Source organism: Trachinotus anak, unplaced genomic scaffold (assembly GCF_046630095.1).
Source record: "Trachinotus anak isolate AG129_WGS33_773 ecotype Australia unplaced genomic scaffold, CSIRO_AGI_Tana_v1 ptg000016l, whole genome shotgun sequence".
Taxonomy (NCBI): Eukaryota; Metazoa; Chordata; class Actinopteri; order Carangiformes; family Carangidae; genus Trachinotus; species Trachinotus anak.
In genome coordinates this window covers 6,214,607-6,237,175 of record NW_027273867.1, presented here as the reverse complement: position 1 = coordinate 6,237,175, position 22,569 = coordinate 6,214,607, and the positions used below count along the sequence as shown (strand labels likewise).

At 39.7% G+C, this 22,569-nt stretch overlaps 1 protein-coding gene across 2 annotated transcripts in view; it reads right to left on the bottom strand.

The window, feature by feature from the left end:
* Positions 1-22,569, bottom strand: part of ctdp1 (CTD (carboxy-terminal domain, RNA polymerase II, polypeptide A) phosphatase, subunit 1) — a 76,538-nt gene that overhangs the window by 25,677 nt on the left and 28,292 nt on the right. For both annotated transcript variants that reach the window (XM_071499766.1, XM_071499765.1), the window contains exon 12: positions 12,697-12,968. In XM_071499766.1, coding sequence (XP_071355867.1) covers positions 12,697-12,968 — 272 coding nt within the window. The remainder of the gene's footprint in view (positions 1-12,696; positions 12,969-22,569) is intronic.

The following is a 22,569-nucleotide window of genomic DNA, read 5'->3' as shown; positions in this document are numbered from 1 at the left end:
GGAGGAGGGAATGAAAACGAGGCTTTGTACTAACAGAGGGAGTTAGAAATAAAGTCCTGCCTCTAATATAAACCAGTGTCATATAAAGGCCTGTTACCTTCTGCAGTTGAAGTTAATAAAGGCCCTGGTCGCTATCTGAGGAAATAAAGTGGCTGAAAACTGTTGTGGATCTACTGTAAACATCTCCTGATGACATAATAGAAACTGTTGATGCAAAATCATTTTAAAAGAGCAATGGACATTTGGAAAAGTCCAACACTTGACTGACCAATGGTGTAACTTGGTCATGCCCCAACCCCAACACTCACTCAGTCAGTGATGGATGTTTGCGTTTATAGGGCTGGCCCCACTGTTGTGGTCCAGCCAAAAATTTAAGCTATGTAAAGCACAACATTGGCGTAAAATCTTAATAAATGGGAGGTAAACAGTTTTTTTTTCTATAGACAGCTACCAAAACAAACTTTTAGACTTCTTGACCTGACTGGTTGAAAAGCAGTGACCTTAACTGCAAGTCACAGCAAGCAACTGCGTCGTTTAATGTGATTATTTTTTATGTAGAAACAAAACACAGTTGTACTTAGATCTGTGGTGAAAAGCAGAAGAAAAGCTTGAGAATATTTCCTCATCACATTCCCTGGCTCTTTTCATAAGCACAGCTTACAAACTGAACCAAACCTGGTGATTTCTGTGTTCAGCACAAACAAAAACTTTATTCATGATTGGGCCTTTTCAGTCTAGTAGAATTCGGGGGAATATTTATGGACCAGAGGAACTTTATTAATCCCTAAAGGGACTCTGGGTTATTGCAGCAGCAAAAGATAAAGAACACGAACGACACTGCAATAGGCAGCAAATTGCATGGTATAATTTTGGGTGTAATAGGAAGGAGGAGGCTTGCTTCATTAAGAGTAGCTTTCAAAAGATCATACAACAGCCTTCAGGTCTGTGACTATGCTGTTAATAATCTGAGGATAAAATAATCCACAATAACTCTTCTCAGCATCTGGCTATCTCAAGAGAATAACTGGCACAGAGCCCTTCTAGCCCTGATTACCCCAAAAACATAAAACTTTACCTGAGGAGAATGATAAAAAAACAAGGGGATCTCAAGTGGCATTTAGTACCATTAATCTTTAAAATGTATGAAAAGTAGAGCATTGTCAGCTTTAACTATTCACATCAGTTCAAAAGGTTTATATGAGTCCAGCTTGCAACAAGAAAAACGGACAATGAGTGACTAACAGTGAGAGGACATGGAGGCGTGGAAGTAACAGTGTGAGAAAAAATGAGCCTGAGTGTCTTGGTAGGTCTGGGGCGTTTTGCCGCTCTGTTCATTCACATTTAATCGGCTCTCAGACTGTAGCACTTCTTTGATATCACACAGCGGGAGCAGTCAAAAAAAAAAACAGAAGACATGACTTGATGCTCTGCTGCCTCGATGCACATCCAGCCTTTGATTAATGAGGGGGCACAGTGTAATCACTGGCCTCTCTTCAGGAATCTTTGAAAGGCCAGAGCTCAGACTTCGCCGAGGGACTTCTGCCTGTACAGGAGCGCTGCCCGTTCTTCATGTGTAGTTTCAAATGTTTTTCACCAGAGTAGAAGTTTCAACAACCTTTGCAAAGTACAGTGTACTGGTATCTTTTTCATGTCTGATTTTATGAATTAGTGCTGTCATTTTTTACGAGATTTGAAACAAGGTTGAATGTAGAAGGGAAATTAACATTCAAACTATAATGATCTGTTATAATTAAAAATGTACAGTGTATAATTGCCCCATGTTATTGTTGTTGTCTTTGCTAATGCAATGATTGAGAAAAGTACAAAGCCACGCTGAGCAGAATCACAACACTAAACCATTCGAGACGGAATGAATGCAAGCACTTTGAATTCAACACTGCAGATAGAAAAATCGTAGATGAGGCTGTTTTCTGACTTTGAAAAATACAACATTAGCTTTTCACTCAAGTGAGGCAGCGAAGGCACTGCTAATGACTGGAACATCAGTGTAGTTCAGGATTAGTTTGAATTAATGTGAAATGGATTTTTCCGAAGTAACACGTTATTCAGTTTGACAAACTGAAACACAAGCCATTAAGTGTATTGCCTCATCCCTACATCATCAGTCTTGTGTTATACCAGGGGCCTAGAACTTTTTTTCTAAATACCTGATTAAAAGGTGTCTCTGATAAGAACATGTACTCGTGTAAATATACACATGGCAAGGCTGCGATGTAAACTCATTTGTCACTCTCCCAAGATAAGACACTTGCAACATAGCTTCATCTATCCACACATACGTTGTCCTTTGATCAAGTACACAAAACACTTTCATTTTCCACGTTGTACAAACAGTTTCATGCATAAGGAACATATGCTTGACTGTGTGTGAAGTGCAGAAAATATGGGAAATACTAAACTAAAAGCACTTAAAATGAAAGGCTACTTCATTCAAAGATTTCACCCACTGAAAATGTTTAAAATACCTTATTTATGAACCTGTCTATATAAATCTTGTGGGTGCCTCAAGTACCATCAAGTTCAGTAACTGATGGCCTTCAAATTTATAAAGGACGGAAGGGCCAATAGAGTAACTGGGAGAGCGTGGAAAAGAGGAAACTCAGCTGGTGTGACATTTGGAAAATGGAGGGATCTCGGCTAAGCTGTTTATGACCTCCTACCAACACCTGAGAACCTGGAGCAGTGGTGGGGGGGGGGGCGTTTCCTCCCTCTATCAAGCACCTACCTCACTAAAGCAGTTTAACAGGATGTACTTATGAGCTTCATCCAAGGGCATTACACTTGGCAGAATAACCAAGCTCTCAGACAGCTGGCATCAAACTTCAAACACTGTCAGGAAATGTCCACATCACACTTTTTGTATCAGCAGGCCAACCTCCAGAGCATCATATAACATCAACGAATGCAAGAACTCTGCAGGTTTCAAGGGATTGGAAAATGAATGTAGCATGTGGTACAACACTCATGCCAGACATCATGTGGTCCACAACAGCAAAACTGGCATACTTTGTGGAACCGGTAGTACTGTGGGAGGACAGCATTGAAAAGGCTGTTGAGAGGAAAAAGACAAAGTACTCTGAACTGGCATCAGTTGCCAGCTGCCCAGCTGGAACAGCTGTAAGATTTTCCCTGTAGAGGTGGGATACAGGGGATTCGTTGCTACATCTAATCTATTGAAGAAGATGGAGGTGAGGGGTCATTCCCTCCAACAAGCAATCAAGAAAAAAGCTGCAATTGGCTCTGGATCAAAAGGGCTGGGCTGAAGGATGAAGACAGGAGGGTATCGAACTGAGGGGGGGGTGAACCTGGCATGCCAGCTATCACCGTTGGAGTCCTCTGAAGCTGCCATAGGCTTATCAACGTAATGTCAGAGAAGGAGGGTGCTCACCTGATGACCCAGATGACGTACCTACCCTCCCTTTCACCACTCCAATCCCAGTGCCAACATCAAGAGTGCCAGTTTACCACAGGGACTGAAACATCAAGTCCTACTAGCTTCTCTGTCTGTTCTATATAGAAGCTACAGTAAAACCACATTCATCCATGGGTACACTGCAGTCTGACATTCACAGTAAAGCATACTTCAGAAGGTTTCTATGCTATTGTTGGTGCATCTTATATGTGGGCTGGATTATTCCTTTGTTTCCCATCATTTTTCCAAGGCTCGGTGCTTTATCACAGTGATGGTAAACATAACACAGAGATGCTTGAATGCACTTTCAGAGTCATTTACACACACATTTACGACAAAGACACCAGTCAAACCACCCCAGCAACCTCGGGTTCAACAGACGTCTAGCAAAACAGGTCAGGGAAGATGAAACACATTTTGAATTTCACACTTTGCTGTCTGACATCCAGAATGAAAAACTTTACAAACCATTTACCTTCTCCATCACCTCTGTTTTGGCAATGTTATAATAACATGCTCACTCAAGCTGACAGGTTTCACACTTTCATTTTCACTCTGAAATAAATACACTCCAGAAATACACAGTGCAGAAAAAAGGAGTGAGGGAGCATCTGAATGGCTGCGTAATACTTAGAGAGACAGGAAATTAAAACAGAGGAGAACTGATAACATGTGTTTGAGGGGTAAATGGGTCTAATTGCTGTAAAAGTCAAAACATGTCTGATGTAATATATTCATCAATCAAAAGAGAATGTAATGTAATGGTGAGAGATGAAAAACAGTAATTAATGAAGGCTTTACAAACTTGCGAAGTGACTTCCCAGATATGTCATAGTATAGTTAACACCAAAGCATCTGTCAGCCAACACAAACCTGACAGTAGACTCCCAAAGAAAGGCAAACTTAATTGGCTCTTAAAGTGGATGTCACTTGGACTCTCTGGCTAACTAGTTAATCAGATAATTTAATTTATCACTTGAAACTTTATCAATGAAAAAAAACAAAAAAGGGAAACATACTCACACAACACACTGTAAGTGAGCATCTGCAGACGCATGCAGTTGTGGTGATCTTGGTCGTAAAAGTGCAGCAGTGATTTAAGTAAATCCATGAGCCCTGCATCACTTGGCACGAAAGATCCACTCACTAATCCTCGACTGGAAGCCTGTGTCTGTTGTTTGGCCGCAGCTCCGTAATCAGTCCGCAGTACACAGTCTCATAACTTCTTCATTATAGACTCGGTGTTGTGCCATTCAATCCCTCATGAACTACTTTTACCCAAAGACACATGGGAGCAACTGGAGCCAAAGCAATTGAGATAAATACATAACAGTGTTATCACAGAACTTGAGAAATCACGTTTATCTTGAAAACTAGATCCATTTATTGTGGCCCACATTTTGAGATAAGACCTACACCTGGACTTTTAATTATTGTAAAAGTCACACTGAAATATTGAATTCTGTTTAGAAGTGACTGCTATGTGGTGTTATGGTAGTACTTAAGATACACTTGATAATTAAGGTTTTAGGGCTTAAGGCTAATTTATCTTGTTGGTAGCTCTCTGTCTCTTTTTTTGGCTGCTGAGCTAACATTAGCCAATGCTAGTTTCGTAGACTGACAGGACAAGCTGATACAGATGTGATGTGTGCTCAAAAGTGTAACTGAGAAAAATATTATTTGATATCCGCCAATGTTAGCTGTTGGTCAATACTTTACTGGTATCTAGCCACAATGGACAGAGCTTGAAAAGGAAGTGTACAATATGCTAAATCATGTATTAGCTGACAGACTCATCCGCCTGTTGGCCTTTCTGAATGACAAAAAAAAAAACATATTTGGCTGAATGGTACATGGTTACAGCCAAATGTTGCTAGGTTACAGCTACCATGTTTATTTTCTACTTTTGCAAACTCACAAAAGTAAATATTCATACAGATTAGAAAATATGAAAATAAAAAGCCTGCTAACAGAATTGATGCCGGCCTTGGTTTTATGGGGAACAACTGGAAACAGAGAGGTTGTAGCGATGGGACATTTTATATTTTAAGGGTGTCGTTGCAGTGGCAGTGGCTTGCTCTGGCTCAAATACATGATTTATGAATGATGACTTCAAAGTTGTGAAATTAAAAGTAGCAACACAATTTTGTGTCAGTGTGTATCAGGTGTGTTTGTCTCTTTGCCCATCGTGCTGCTTCTTGGTACAAATCATTTCATTTTTCCAGATGAATGGTCTGTTGGTCGCCATAACCAAGTGTAAATAATATGAAAATGATTTCGGTTTGTGATAAAATGATAATAATGGAATCTGAGCACAATGAACCAGTGAAGTGTTATCCATTACAAACATTTGGGTACAATTAAAACTAGAATCTGGTCTTTCTTCCTGTCTACCTTAGCAGGACACTGATCCCTGAACTGCAGCCAATGCATGTTATGAACCCCCCCCCCCCCCCCCCCAAAAAAAACAAAAAAAACAAAAAAAAGTCTGAATGTGTCTGAGGGAAAAAAATCCCAATTGAGGGGCACCAATTTGATCTAGTATTCATTAAAAGCCCTACATGCAGTATGTATGGTATGTTATGTTAGTATGTTAAGACATATCAGGGTTGCAGTTTCTACCCTGGAGGAATATTAATTATACATTATGTTCATGTTACTTTAAAAACAATTTAATTGAAGATTATATGTGAAGGCTGAAATCTTTCAGACTTTCACTTACTGATTTCTGATGCATAAATATGCAAACTCAGTAATGTGAATACTTAACTATGGCACTTAGTTGCACAGAGAAATCAAACAACTTCAGCCTGACAAGTGCACTACAGCAGTGGCCTGGAAACGTGACTGCACTGCCTCGAGTTTCTATCAGCTGGAGGGAGATGAAAGTTCATCCACCTTTTATATCCACCCTGCAACCTTTTTGTTAAATCTTAAATCTGTTGGAGTTCCACTGCTCATCATGAATCTTTCACCACCAACGCATCCACGAGTGGTTAGAAATACCAGCTTACTGGAGTTTTTTTTCTTTTTGAGTCTTTAAGACGTGTTAAATCAATTCACTATCGAGATGCAGAGATAGGTAGCAAGTTAAGATGGTCAGGGTTAAGCCAGTTCAAGGCTGATTTTGATTGAACAAGGTCAGTAAACTCATCCTTTTGCTCTGCAGTGAATTAGAGGAGACAGCAATGGATGGGCTTATACTGGAAACACTTAGGCCATGACTCTGCCCTGCATCATACTAATTCCCACACGCACTTATTGTTTTTATTTGCAAGTCATGCAAGGGGAGCTTTGTGGAGTACAACACTGCGTCTCCATGTACCTACTCGAAAGGCATCCAATACTGACCCTAAAACGATAAGAAACGGTTTCAACAGAGTCAGAAAGACATAAAAAGTGATAATTAAATGATTACAAAGAGTACAAATATTTAAGAAACCTCAAATTCCCATAATTTAACATAAATAAATGCAGAGCAGAAGATGGAGATCTTCTATTGTGGCTCTTACTAGACAAGGAGATTGGTAGTCGTGTAAATTCTATGGCTGTTGTTACTGAAACTGTCCACATCCTGCAGAATTGGTCATCAACCATTTAACAGCTTAACCCATGTGTCTCTTCACAACATTTATCCATCGAAAAATTTAGTTTGTGTTCCAGTCAGAAAATTGAAGCTAGTTGGCCTAGCTTGCTAAAGTTAGCACTGATTCCCACTAGACGTTCTTTTCGTTCATGTAATTTCCACAGCTGCTGAGTCATTGGCAGCTCCCACAGACCCTGTGCTGTCTTCATATTGCAACATACAGGAGGAGGGCGGTCTAACTAGCATTTTATCTCTTCACCTTAGCCCAGCTCTGAAACTTTGCACTTTGCGCCACATTCATGCACTGCTCAGCACTTTTTTTAAATTGTGCTATAAGTATTGAATCAGATTTTATGCATTCCATGTATTCAAGTTTTAACTTATTTTAATCATTCATTTACTTTCATTTTTTCTTCTTTTATTTCCCTCTCATTTTATATTGTTAACATGATTTTATGTTAATTTTGTCTTTTCATGTGATGCACTTGGTGCATGTAATTTCTGTCTTGTAAAGAACTTTGTGCTGCATTTCTTGTATGAACGGTGCTATACAATTGAAGTTTATTATTATTATTATTGTCATGAAAGTAAATGACTAGACTGTTAAAACCTACAGTGACTGGTAGTCCTGTATCATCAGCACCTTGTACGTTACTCCTGCGAATCAAATGACAACAGGGAGTAACCTACACTCACACAGTAAAGAGCGCTCAGATCACAGCTGGAACTGATGACAGAAACAATTGTTTATGCACAGATATTGCACAAATCAAATTACAGTATCAACTCCTGGAAAATTGAATTCTAATATCAATTTGACTTCAAAAGAATGAAGGAATTCTTCTGAAACTGCACATGTAACTGAAATTAAAACAGTAAATGTTAATTTAATGTGACGGGAAACCTATTGTGCCTCTGGAGGTTGATTACTACATGTGCCAAATGCTTGAGGCAGAAACTGAATCACCAAAATAAAGTGCTTTAAATTGGCAAACAAAAAAAAAAAGTGCTTATGAAGTAGAATCAGTCCAGTGCAGATTCTTGCAAGCCCATCATGCATTATTGGATTTTAAGAATGTAATTATCCAAGTGAAAAGGTTTGTGCGACTTACACAGCACCGTGCACTGATGATAAAGGAGCTAAGAACTGCCTGTGATTATGACTTATCCTTTTCACATTGTGAAGGACAATAAATCACATTTGACTGACATTTGCTAATTATTTTGATTTGCAAACAGTGGCTACATTGGTCTTTGGGACACACAGCTCTGCTTCATTTCTTCATAAACCATTGTTACTTGCTTCAACCTGACACTGTGGGTGTAAACTCTTAGTCATAAGGATCTCAGCTGGGAAAAAATGATATAACAAAAAAATAAGCAAGACATTATTAGCCTGTAGTTAGCTGCCTACATTTATCCTAAACTTAAACATGATAACCAGTAAATCATGTGAGTGTGGATGTGGTTGCATTGAAAGAACCAGCTTTAGTGTTTGTTGAAAGGATTTCAGTAGAATGGGGAGACAAAACTGAAATAAGAGCAACGTTGTTTTTACTTTAGACAGAAACAAGAAAGAAAAGCCGGAGCAGATACTGAATGATGGTGAGAGCAAAACACACATTCACATCACTACGGTATCTTAGCAACAGATGTATGTCTATTTTGTGCCAAATACAAGGAAGGGCTGAAGCCAGGGATGGAGTCTAACAGAATGGCACCTATCATGCCAGCTCCTGAAGGAGTGGAGGTCCCACAGAGTCACATCTAAATCTAGAGGCAGCTACATGACTTCTTCTCTAAATCTTAAATTGTCTCTAACAGCCCACTGGGCAACAATAAAGTCAAATTATTTTCTCTGTCAGACAGGAGAATTACATTAGTGCAGTCTGGCAGACAGTTAGAGGTGGTTGTCAAACAGGGCTTATAACCTTTGCTGAGCCTTACAGTGTATACAGTATATTGTAATTCCCACTGTGGGAAAACTCAAGACAGGCTCTCACTCAGGTTAGGTACACAGTATTAAGCTTCTTGTGTTTGACATTCGAGGTGTGTTTTGCCCTGACAGTATTTTATGAGAAAATGTTGTAGTGATGATAAATGTGTTTGGAAATCTCCTGAACATGCAAATGTATATCTGCAACTTTGGACTATGCTGCTGTGTTTGACATGAAGTGGTTTTAGTACCAGTGTTTGCTTAATATCAGCATCATGACGACTGTCATAATTACATCATTATTAGATAAAGAAATAATTAAAAACCTAGTGTACTTTTTGTATTGAGATAAATAAATAAAAAAAATCAGATTATTGAGGAAGAACATATTTTTTCATTGGACCCCTTAAATTCTTCAACCCAGGAACACAACTGCTCCTTGTGGGACAAAGTGAGCGTAGAAGCCCTGACTTAGCAACCTCACTGTGACGAACGTTACCTGAATTATGTCCCATGTCCTGTTTTACTAAAGATAAGAACATGGTTTAAATAGGAGTGGGAGTGCAAAGTGATAAGTAGGAGTGCAGGGAAATCTGCAGGGCACCTTCTGAATGACTGGTATTTGGTGGAGTTGGGCCCACGACACTGAGAAGGCTCAACCGTGTTCCAGTGCACCTCTTTAACTGCACCCACACACAGTAAAAAAAAAACCCTAGTTAAATTCACTTGTGTGTATAACATCACTAGCTACCAGAAGCTAACAGCATTCTAGTTAAAACAACAGGCCAACAATATATCAAACTAACTAGCCTGTTAGCTATCACCAGCAACGTGCTGCTCAACATAGCCACTGTGATTTGCACATTCTCTACAACCAGAACAAGTTGTCAGGGAAACACAGTGATTAAAAAAATATAGACCTGAGAGGGCGACGGAGGTAGAAGGACAGCGGTCACAGACTGTGTGACCAGAATCTTTCTATAGAAGGATCTCAAGACTCATCTGGCAGCACACCAGAGATGACACAGTTACTGGTTTCACGCTAAATCATGGTAGAAATACCAGCTGGTTAGTATTATGGTTTAAATTTTAAACGATCACTATAACTGGAGTTGATTACTGTGGTTAATTTGACTCACATTTAGGTAATGTACAGCATCAACCAGCAATAGCCTCCCAGATGTATGCACTGCAGTCAACACGGGTTTGTCTTGTGTCAGTCAAAACATGGCGGAGAGCAGTGACAGCTCTCCTGTGGAGATTTTTCAGCCTTCTAACACCCTTTTAGACCAAAGTTAGTGGGTATAAGCCAGTTTTTTTAAATGCGAGTAAACCCGATAAAGAAAGGAATTGGGTCCGTTGACACTGCCGTGTGAAATGCTTCGGTCGGTGATCGCGTGTTCTTGAAACTTATTTTGGGGCTGCAGCTCACTCTTCCATCACTGACCAGCAGAGCGGTGGTGTTTCCAGTTTAGCAGCACCGTGCTGGACAGGTGACAGGTGTGTCTACAGTGTCTATGCTCTAAAGGACGTTACAGCTCAGAAAATAATAACAACAATAACACATGTTTACAGAGCGGCCATGCAGCAGGTAAACCCAGTACTGCTACTAGTTACACAGATGTGTTGGAAATGTTATTATTTAATGTTTAAATGCAAACGTTCACTTGGTGAAATGATTTCAGGTTGTGTGTTATTACTTTCTGAACATTTTGAGCACATTATAACAATACTGTGATAATACTGGTAACTATGATAATTTTGGTCACTATAATCACGATATTGAATTTTTAATACTACTTCATCTCTAGCCCACGCTGCTCTCAGATTGAACTTACTCTTGTCTACTTATGTGTCAAGCTGTCCGATCGTGTGCCGCCTCCCTGCACCGCTGAACAGACCGGAGTCTTACATCCACAGGTTTTCAGCAGCAAGTAAACAATGCAGTAGATGGTGTATTTCAGGCTTGACTCATTAGCAGCAACCAAAGGTGTCAGACCAGGTGACAGATGGACTGACATGTCCAAAAGAGGAGAGGGACGACAAACTCATCACGCCTCTGCCTGCCCAGGCGTGGGCAGCCATGGATACTGAGCCACAGCCAAAAGAAAGGTGTTTGAGAGTAAATGCAGGTGTAGAAAAAAAACACCCAAAACAGGGTATCACTTTTTTTAAAACTCAGAGGAGCAGAGCAGTAAGGCTGAACAGACAGCAAACCCAAGTCTGGAAAAAGAGGTGCAGTGGTCTAACATGAGGGTTTGACCACTACACTGAGAGGGGGTTGGAAAGTGGTTGAAGGTTGAATAGATCTATTTCACAGCATTTTCACTAATTAAACACAAGTCGGGAGCAACTAATAATATTAGCATTGCGTTGTAATGCAAGCTGGAAAGGAGCAATCACTAGTGTTACTATTTTCATCTGTGCTTTTCCTGCTACGACACAAAATTTACTGCTCACTGAATAATGAGTGTCTTAAATGAGGTAAAGTAAATGAGGAAATGATTTTGAACAGAGCTTCAGAGTATTGTGATGTTGGCAAGGCTACTAATATTCAGGTTAACAAGACTTATTCAGAAAGTGAACTGGCATGCTGAGTAAAAGGTGGACAGAGAGTTGACAGGGCAGAAAAGAACATGTGATGCTCGACATGCAGCATGTCAATCAAAGTCAAAGTGTGACGAAGGTTAAATTGCTTTTGAGGTATTTCCAGACTAATGAGGGAGACTTGTGTCATTTGTGTGTGAGATTTTTGGCAGTTTGGGCAAAGTTTGACTTTGTGCAGACCAGAAACCATCCGGAAATACACAAAAAGGTGTTCTTATGATGTTATTTCAATAGGATTCAAATTTTAATCAATTAAATTGGGAGGTTTTGTTTTAGATGTTAGAATGATGCCAGGAAAAGATTGCTGCAGCCACTACCATTATACCAATCAATAACCAATCAAACTTCATTGGTGCACCCAAGTAGTAACTTACACATGTGAGAGGATTGTCGGACGTCTGTTCTCTGCATTTGACAGTAACGTACATGTAGCTAGAGGCAGCTGTAATGTCATTTATTATCACGTTTTTTGAATTCTGGATGTTCTGGGGTCTATTTCAGTGGGGTTTTTTAGACATTGATATATTTTTTCATAAATTCTGGTGTTTATGGTAAATTTGTTATTTCAGGTAATAAATGTTTTCAATGCTTAACAATGATAACAAAATAATCTGTCTGAATCCTGGCAGTCTAACAGGTCGACTCAAGAGACTCATATGTTCAGAACTCTTTGACTGCCTGCTGTCTGTTTGGAATTTGTCTCCATGGCAACGGACCAGACCGTCTGGCTTCAGCCACAGCCCCGCTGATGAAGTGGCATGTTATGATAGTACTCATTGGAGAATAAAGACCTGGAAATATACGGTACATTTGCAAAGACTCTCAATGGATTTCAATCCCCGCTCGCTGTGATTTCACTGAAACATCCTTCTCCCCCTGGAGGTGTTTATGCAAGAAGCAGAGGATCAGCAGTGACAGAGGAGAGTGCCAACACTGATGACACTGAGAAACTGATGAAGGAAACATGTCATAGGAAGTTATATGGTATCCATGGACCACATTTTACTCAAGAGGGGCACATGAAGCAATAGCAGTCAAGATTAGTGAGGGCAGTAAAGTGGTAACACAAAAAAGAAAAGGGAATGAATACTCTGGGTAAAATGGTGGATTTTCTCATGAAGTTCTGTGTCTCACCTTGGCACACCACTTGGCAGACTGGCCTCACTGGATGGTGTGTGAAGCCTCTCTTCCACGCTCAGTGCCTGAGGACCGAGTCCTCCTCCCGCTCTCTGTCCAGCTCCTGGCTGCTGCTGCTGCTGCTGCTGCTGCTGCGGTGGCGGCGGCTGCTGCTGCTGTGGCTGCTGCGCCTGCTGCTCCTCCTCATCCTCCACTTCCTCGTTGCCTGGTTTCTCCTTCCCTCGCCCTTCACTCTCATTGTCGCTCTCTTCGCCTAAGATGTCGTCCACCTGTTTTTTTGTTTTTTAAAAAGAGCATGGTTGTGGTTTTTTGTCGAGATCAGATCACAGGACTTGTGTATCTTTCAAAGCTTATTACATAAGTAAAAATTCATCCCTTCCTCTTTCTACTTTCAGATTTGTTTTCGGTTTACATATTAACATTTTGCAACATGCACACATAGTCAGTCACTGACAAAAATATCCTCGTATTTTGCATATGGACCACGCTCAAGTGCTGATGACTAATTAGTTTCCCTGCTTCCACTGTATACCAATTATTATTTCATTATTTTGTATAAACCAAACCAGCACCAAAATATACTCAACTTAACTTGAATATTTTGTGACAAAACTTTTATTTGTACGTAATCACTAAATGAAAATAATCAAATGTTTTATTAACGTAATAACTCCTGCTCAAAGTATCATCAAGAGGAACTACATGCATTAGCCAGTTGCCTTGATGCACAACCAATTCCAATTATGCATCTAATTATAACAAGAAAGTGGTTTTCCTTCTATAAATAATTAGGTTATAGACTGTACTGTCAGCTGGGGCCAACAGTTAGTATGTCAAGCAACAAGAGCCTGACTGATACAAGGTTGTTGAAGGGTGATAAGGTTGCATGATGTAAAGAGGTCTGGGAAAACATAAAATAAAAATCAACAAATCATATATGATATATAAGCCAACATTCTTTTTTACATAAACACACAACATAAATATGTTTGATAAAGAACCCTTAAAGGAACAGTTAAACATCATGGGAAATCTGCTTATTTGAGTTCAAAGAGAAGACTGATACCACTTTCATAACTAAATATGAAGCAACAGCCAGCAGACACATGAGCTAAGCTGGAAGGACTGGAAAGAGGGGGAAACAGCTAGCTAGCTAGCAAAATCCACCCGCCACATAACCCCGTGAATAATGCATTAACAAGTGAGCTTTAGAGGAGCTCGTTGTAAGATTCTGTCACCTTTGGACAAAGCTAAGCTAGCTGTTTCTGTTTCCAGTATTTATGCTAAGCTAAGCTACATGGCCACTGGTGGTAGAACTCAGAGAGATAACCTTCTCACCCAGCTCTCAGCAAGAAAGCAAATAAGTGTATTGAACAAAATGTCTGTTCCTTTAAATTTGGTGATTAAAGATTTGTGCTGACCCAGAGATATCTCTGATAAGCTATTACCAGCCAGAATGATTTATCAGACCAGCTCTGAAAGTAACTTATTAAATGATCAAACGCAATGATTCACCTGTGCATGATAACACTGTCCAGTACAGGAAGACTGCAATTTACAGGCTGAGAAAAGAAATCAACAAATATCTGGTTCTTGTCAGGAGTAACAAAGGCTGTATTTATTGGCGGGCTACTGTATTGGTTAAGCACAATGATCAGGGGTTAATTTGTTTTGTCCACCCACAACAGATGGAATAATATTTGACGCAGGGTAATAAACTCATCAAATCAGATATCTGCCATGAGGCGATCCAAAACAACAAGAGTAAATCTGTGCAGTGGGACATCCTGCCAGCTTTATACTGCCCCAAGGTTATGGACCATTTAGAACAGGTTAGCCAACTGACAACCATGAGAGATGAATACTGCCACAGCAAATATGTTGCCTCTTGCTTATTGACTCATTAGTAGCATGTAGCTGGGGGAAAAATGGGATAAATGCAGAGGGACATTCTCTTGGGGCTAGAGCCAGGATCATTATTGGCATCAGGCCAGGCTCATTAAAGCCTAGTTGTTGGTTATCTGGACAGCCACACAGGGCTTTGGTAAAGGTATAAGGTAAGAGTGCCTGAGGCAAGGCTGATCTGTAGTAGAAGAAAAAAAAACACAACAGGAAAAACTCTAAACATGTTAGGTCAATGTTGGTCGCCCTCCATTTCCATTTGCTGAATCAATTTTGAATGAGAATGGCCCTGTGGGGCACCGACAAATTACAGTGCGAGATACAAATAAGACAGTAAATAGGGTTTTGTTTGTTCTCTTATCTGTCAGCTACACATAATTTGACAGTTCATCTCAACACAAATTATTTTTTTCCGCTAAAATGTTCCTCCTATCACTGCATTTTCCCATGAGCACTAACAGTAACAATTTACTGGGCCTTGTCTTGTTGTGGCAGCTGCTAAGGATTTAAGAGGACCTCTATTTGTGTGTCAGTAAAGTGAAGCAATAAAGAGAACTGGACATAGACAAAGAGCAGAGGGGTGTAGGTATATACACTGAAAGCCCATATAACCACACTCAACAGATATCCTAACGGAATCCATGTACTTTAATCTTAAACCTATTACGCTCATTTCCAGCTCTACATTTTTCTTCTGGGGCTCAACTACAGTAGCTTTGCATGATTCACAGTTAAAAAAAAAAAAACCTTATTTATCTCATCCTGCCTGTTATGCAACCCCTCAGTTGAGTCTCTGACTGAAACAGGCAATATTTGCTCCAGGCTCTTTAAGACCCCCCTCCATAAAAGCCCACTTTGTTCTGATTGGCTGGATCTCCAGAGGCCTGCAGCACACCGAATACTTTTTGAGCATTTTTGACACTGTAGCATTATACATGACAGAAAATACTGAAAATTGTATTTTGTATCAGTTTGTTATTCTATTATGTATTAAGTTATGATTACCTATTGTTATTTTATTCTATTATTGCGACACGACCAAACACAACTGAAAAGCATAGGTCCCCTTTAAAGGTGCTATTTGTACGTTTTTGAGTTATTTGTAAGATGTGGTTTCTTGCACGTAGCAGGTGGTAACTGCTACTTGATAAACGTTTCAGTCGTCATTGTCTTTATAATACAAATGGTTATAATACTCCCTCTGAGCAGCGCTACGTCTTCAGGGCAGATTGGAGGCTACACTGAGTCGCCATCATAAAGTGACAAGATAGGCCATGGCTAGCTGGTTAGCATGCTAACCTTGGTAGAAGAAAAGATGTGATAGAGATAAGAGTTAACATTAGTGTTGTTCTCCACCTCTGGAGACGGCTCTTGGTGAGTAAAGGACTGAGGTTTGATGCTGAACTCACAGTGTTTCTCCAGACTGGTCAGTGAACAACTGCTAATGCTAATGCTGACTAGGTAGCGACAGAAAAACTTACAAATAGCTCCCTTGAAGCTGTACCAGCTGTACCATATTTGTTGTTCATTTAAAAAAAAAAAAAAAAAAAAATTCTAGTTTTATAAAATGTTTTGTTTTCTGCTGGTGTAGCGCCCCTGACACTGGAGAATGACTGACAGTGTTGGTAAGACTCATTTAATCGGTGCAATATCTGTGTGGGCAGAAAGTAAAGAAAGGTCTTTATATTACTTTAACTCCACTATGTAATCAACACTGCATGGACTTAAAACTCTGAGTGTCAGTGCTCATATATCATACAGGGCCATGACGCGCTTCAGTTAGCAGTGCACCATGGAGTTGACGGGGCGTCCTCTGGCAATGCTGACTCTCAGATGTCTGTTACAATTCCAACAATAGTTTTATATTCTTTTGTAAAACTGAAAAATCTGCCCAGTAGCAGCAGTATCATTATAGTTGATATTTCTTGAACAAAGTGTTAAAAAAAAAAGTTTAAATTTATAAGAATATTGTTTTGATAAAGAGCACCTCTGATTGGACAGGCCTGTATGCTGAGGTGGAAAATATAAAGAAAGTGGTTTTGGTCTGTTTCTCCAACATCTTTTCCCAGGCAAGAGTGGAAAAAGCCTATTTCACAAAGTACAAAAACATTTCTATGTTCTGTGTATGCATCAAAGCAGTTCTTATCCACTACCAACAAATACCAAGGAGGCAGGATACGGTACAGTATATAGCCAATGGAGCCATGTCTGCTTCTGATCACTACACTTTAAAAACCATTCCACAGTTCACTTTTTCAAGAAGGGTCTTGCAGCCTTAGCAGAAATGGAAGCATTAACAATCCCCACAAACAGTGCAGCAAACATCCCACAGCATCCTTCTCCTGGCTGTAATCAAAGGCCAAGCAAAGAGCACACCATGAAACTTTTCAAAGCACAGCAAGGCACCATCTCAAAGCTATTTGAGAATCAAGCTATTGGTCTCATTGCTGCACGCCGTAAGTAGAGTATACAATTTATTTTTGACTAAACGCTTCAGTTTCTACACTATTGTGTGAACATGTGACTACTGCTGTGATGATTCATCTGTTTGGAGAAAGATGTAGAAGCAAACTATTATAACACAAAAAACTGATTATAATGGGACACGTCAAAACATATCAAAGCTGTTTAGATTTTGCCCCTAAAGTCTGGACATAGATTTTCCAGTTTCAGACTTAAATCCAGCCTGAGGTGTAACTCGCACTGAAAGCTTCATGTCCAGCAAGAGGCCGACGGTCATTCATTTTAAATGAAAGGCAGCAATTAGGAGTAGCTGTTACTGTGGGAGCAGTGAACTGCAGTTGCCCTGAGCAATGAGCTGAGGCCAACTTAGAGAAAATTAGTGGCTAAACGTGCTTTCTGCTCCAACATCTTACTCAGGACTGATTAGCTGTTACATCTTGACAAGTTTGAGCATTTAAAAAAAAAAAAAAAAGAAAAAAGAAAAAAAGCTTTTCTATTCATCACTGTCAAAGAGTACAGCTTCGATCTCTCGTTATCAATCTTACCTGAATGATAACGAGAGTTACAAAATTAATTGAAATATAATGGAAATCACAATATGGCCAAGTGCAATGACCAAATCACAGGAGCTGCAATTGTTTTGATAAAGGTAAAATGTGTCACAACATGGTTGTGCATTGTTAGCACCATAAGCTACAGAGATGAACTGACTGAAATTGGAAAAACAACAAGAACAATTAACTGCATACAGGCAACAGGATATGTTGGAGTAAACCATGAAGCAAGTTTACTCAAAGGCAGAGGACAGATTCAGGGAAGGGCCAACTTCAGGGGGAGAATATCCACGTCTCAGTACATTAACATATCTCAGAAGAGACACAGTAGTGTACCTGGAAGAAAAACTCAGCAGCAGAATAATTGAGGCAGGAGTCTGCATTGACAGCTCGACACATTTCCATGCAGCCGGTCAATCATTGCTCATTGTCCTGGCCAATTTCTGTTTGCACTGGACTATTGTACAAGGAGCTTGAGCCTTCACCCGACTGAGGAGCCCACAGGGACAATTTTACATACCAAATTCCCACTGAAGGGAGATCATACGAGAATTATCGCCTGCCAAAATTACTGACCTGATCTGTGACAGGTACAGGTGGTAGCAGGACAGACGGGTGATGGCCGCACAGAAACAGCCTGTTGACAGGTCATTTAATGAGGGCACAGAGAGAGACAGGCGGTTTATAGAAATTATATAGAAATATAATTATATATAAAATATAGATTTTATAGAAATTGTGCAACTAAAAAAAACATCCCTCCAATCCTTCAACAGTCTACTTGAAAATGTACATTGTTAGAAAATGAATGTAGGGGGAATAAAAAGAACACACCTCAGTCTCTAGGTCAGAAATCAGTCACTTGCAAACACAGCTATTCATATGACAATGACATTGTCATTTGGAAGCCGTTATTGGTTGATAACAAGGCATTATAATGTGTGACGCCCAATTGGCCAATTTGGGTTATTTACACTGACTGCGAGCGCCGACAACTTATCCTCGGATGAAAGCAGTGTTGACAGGAGAACGTTGCTATTCTGAGCTTCGACTCATTTCTGTTGAGGATGTTTGTGATGACTAAGTGAATTATTTCACTTCTGTCAACTCTGCACCTGCAGAGCGTATCATATAACTTTCTACAGGTAAAAACTTCCATCACAAACCAACTAAAGCGGCTACAGCAGCTAAAACTTCTCCGCAGCAGATTGTAAAGCTGTATCATGTTTTACGATGATACAGCTGTTGCAGCCAGTAAAGTCAACTCATTACCCATAAGCTGAAGTTAGACCATGTGATTAAGAGTCCATCCAATGAAATTGCTGGAACTCTGGCAGGTGGGTTGACACTTCCAACCACCGCTCAGGCAAATATCATGACACTCACTGACCTCGAGGTCAGCTGTAACAATCGTTTCATGTTTTTGCATTTATCTCGAAAACAGCCTGGCCTAGAGTCAAACTTCTTTCATCATTTTAATTTCTCAAGAGTTTTGCTCACAATTCATGAATTCTGCAACAGTGAGCCCCAACGTTCTCTGACCCCGATTGTTGTCGCTTGTGGCCATATTTAACATTTTAATTCTTTCCAATTTACCTTCTCACTCTGTACTCCCTTCTGTTACCTGTAATGCACTGATTAGCCCTCTCACTGATGAATTACTTCATGTATCATCACCACATCAGGCTCCTGTGGTGTAATATCGTACGCTGTGCAAAGTATATTTATAATATTCATGCGAGCCAACTAATTCAGACTCATGGGGATTGTGCCAATTAGTCTCATTAGTGTAGGTTAATGCATGTATCGGGTGGTAAATGATTGAAAAACTTGTAAATATGTTTTATGGCTGGTGTAATGTGTAAGTTAGCAGTCAAAGCCAGTAACATTTATGAATGATCTAATCACGTATATGTAGCCAACACCTTGTATTAGCATTACAAGGTCCAGGAAACAAGTTTTTGAAAAGTTACAGTTGATTTAAACAAAACATAGGTCAATGAAATTCTTACTGTTCTCAGATTATTGCTGCTGAGTTTGTCCAGAGTATAAGCATATATCACATGTTTTGATCAATGTTTCTTATACAGGTGAAATATATAAAAAATGTCAAGACACGTCCAGCCACCTCCAAAGTGCCTGACAGGCCTGAGCCTTAGCTCAGGTTTACATCAAAGGCTGAATACCATCCAGCTATTGAGCCAAAGGCAAGTCCCATTCTGACTGGAACAACCTTAAGAAGAATTCCCGTCTTTGCCCCACCGCTACCTACTCCTACATGAAAGGAAGCTGAGGCGCTCAAATGTAGAGAATACAACAATCTTTTGAGAAGAAGAATTGTTAAGAGGCTCTGCAAACAGGAAGATATTGGCTTCTTTTCACCACCATCTCAGAAAATCGTGCTACACTGCAGCTGAGGTTAGTCGAGGGTGGTTACATAAGGCTGAGCTGAAAACATCACTTTGGAACAGAACATGAAATACTTCAGAGAATTCATTCAGAGACTTCAGGTTTCTGAGAGTTTTGTATCAATGATGCACTTTTTTGAATCTGCGTGGTGCAGGAACAAAAGCAGGATGGATGCTAATTGTTTGAGTGAGAACCAAAAATGGAAATTTTGTCACAGTCAGACTACTTGAGATGTTACTGTCAGGCTGCCAAGGACTGTGTGCAAATGGAAACCGGAGCAGAGGGAATAGTCATAGCGCTGCAGGTTTGGGGACAGACGACAGAGTCTGGTTTGGATGATGGAGCGGCTTGTCACGGAGCAGTAATGTGCTGGTTGTGTCGCTATAATGCTTGACTGCACCTGACCCTGTAGCACTGCTCTGATATTTTGTAACCCGCTGCTCTGCAAACTGTGAGACTCGGTGTTAAATGTGTGAATATTTTCAGCACCATGGACAGCGCCACACACTCAGCTTAGGACCACAGATTGATGATTTCACTTTTACTTTTAGGGAAGACAAGGCAATCCTGTTATTTATAAAGCATCAGCTAATTGCAGAAGAGTAAGGACGCAAAGAATTCACTGTTTCCAGTTTTCTAAAATGTGCATGTCACTTTTTGAAATAATAGACTGAAGCAAATATCTTTGGGAATTTTTGATGGGAATTTCTTATATTTTCTGGTATTTTCTGGAGCAAATGACAAAATACTCAACAAGTGGATCAGTTATGACAATAACTGTTAATTGCAATCCAGTGGTTCCCAAAGTTTTGAGGCACCAAAGCCCCCTGAGTGTAAATGAACTGTAATGATAAAGAGGAAACTGGAATCTAAAGGGGAGCTGATTAACAAGAACATGAACCACTTTCTTTTCACACGTGTTCCTCATTAGTCTCCACTGTGCAAACAAACAATCACAGTTTAACCGATGCTTTACAAGGACGGCTTCTTCATTTTTTAGATTTGACTGATGTGTTTGCCTGTTTGCCTTCTGAGTATGAACAGTTTTTCTTTTCTTCCTTGTCAAAAACCTGTCCATCTTGTGCATGTAGTCCTGCTTTCTCAACAAATCTTGCCAACTTGAATTTAAATAGTTTTGGAAGTTGTTTTGTTTCTTCACTGGTTCCAAGTGAAGAGGATTTATAGACCTTCCCACTGGTGGAACTTATTCCAGCAATAACTGCAATGCAAGTGTAGCATTTAATTATGCTGTTATTGGCTCTGCTCATCCTGTTTAGGAACCACAGATTAATGTATTGATTATTATTATCATTATTAATGGTACTGTGCAAAAGTTTTTGGCACCAAAAGTAAAGTGAACCATTATTTAAACACATTAAATTTATCAATTACCTGTGAAGTGACAGCTTCCAATTTTGACTTTTAATAGATTTGCAAACATTTCTAAAAGCATGCTTTCAGGTTGATGGACAAAATCATTTAAAATTGAATCTAAAACCAAGATAAATCATGCAAAAATTAAGGCTATGTGAATACTTTCTGAAGCCACTATAGATAAACTGCACACCACATGTTCCTTTAGACCAAGTTAATATCCTGATAACTCTAATAACTGCTCAGTTTGTCTGACCAATCGTCTAAAACCCAAAGACTTTAATTTACAACCAAAAGCAGCTAACCTTCAAATTTATAAAACTAGAACTAGAGAATGTTTCACATTTTTGCTACATGGATGTCTTTAATTATTAAATTACTCAAATTGTTTGATCAATTCATTGACTATTCATTTCAGAACTAAATTATAAACTGAGTTAGATCAAACTTAAAAACCTCCTCTGCCTGTAACATCAGTGTGCTGGTTTGGGGTTTTTAGGGTCTGATCATATTCAGAATATGATGTGTACATGTAACATGAGAAACACGGTTCCTCTCTTCCTGTAGTTGTTTCACCTCATTTGAAACTGTCCTGGTTTCTGATCAGCTGCCTGCAGGTGAGCTCATATAACTGCTTATACAGGTTTAAGGTAATGATACGATGTTTCCACATGCAAAGATACAACTGGGATATTAATAATCCAATGATAACCAGGACACTCTGCATATAAAAGCACTTTACTTAACTCTAAAGTTGAACCGTCTAAACCCAGTACTAGAAGTGTTTGAAGTTAATGAAAAAAGAAAATGTAATGTTTGACACTTCCTCATCAGGCGCGGCACTGTCAAGATTACATGACCACATCGTAACTCTAGTACTTTTCTGCTATCCTCTGTCTACAAAAGGCATCAGATGATGCTTAATCTCCGTGGACTTCATGCCAAACAGATATAATTATTGCCCTAACATCACTACATACCATAGACTTGCTGGAACAGCTTGGTTAGCTGAGCAGGAGCCTCTCACTGGAGTTAAAGTAAACGTGGAAGGAGAAAAATGAAATGAAGGTTTTAAATCAACAGAAACCTTCATCGTTAGCTGAGGCAAATCCTTCCAACCATGTGTCAATTTATATCTGTGGAAGCTCTACTGGGACGGCTGCCATTC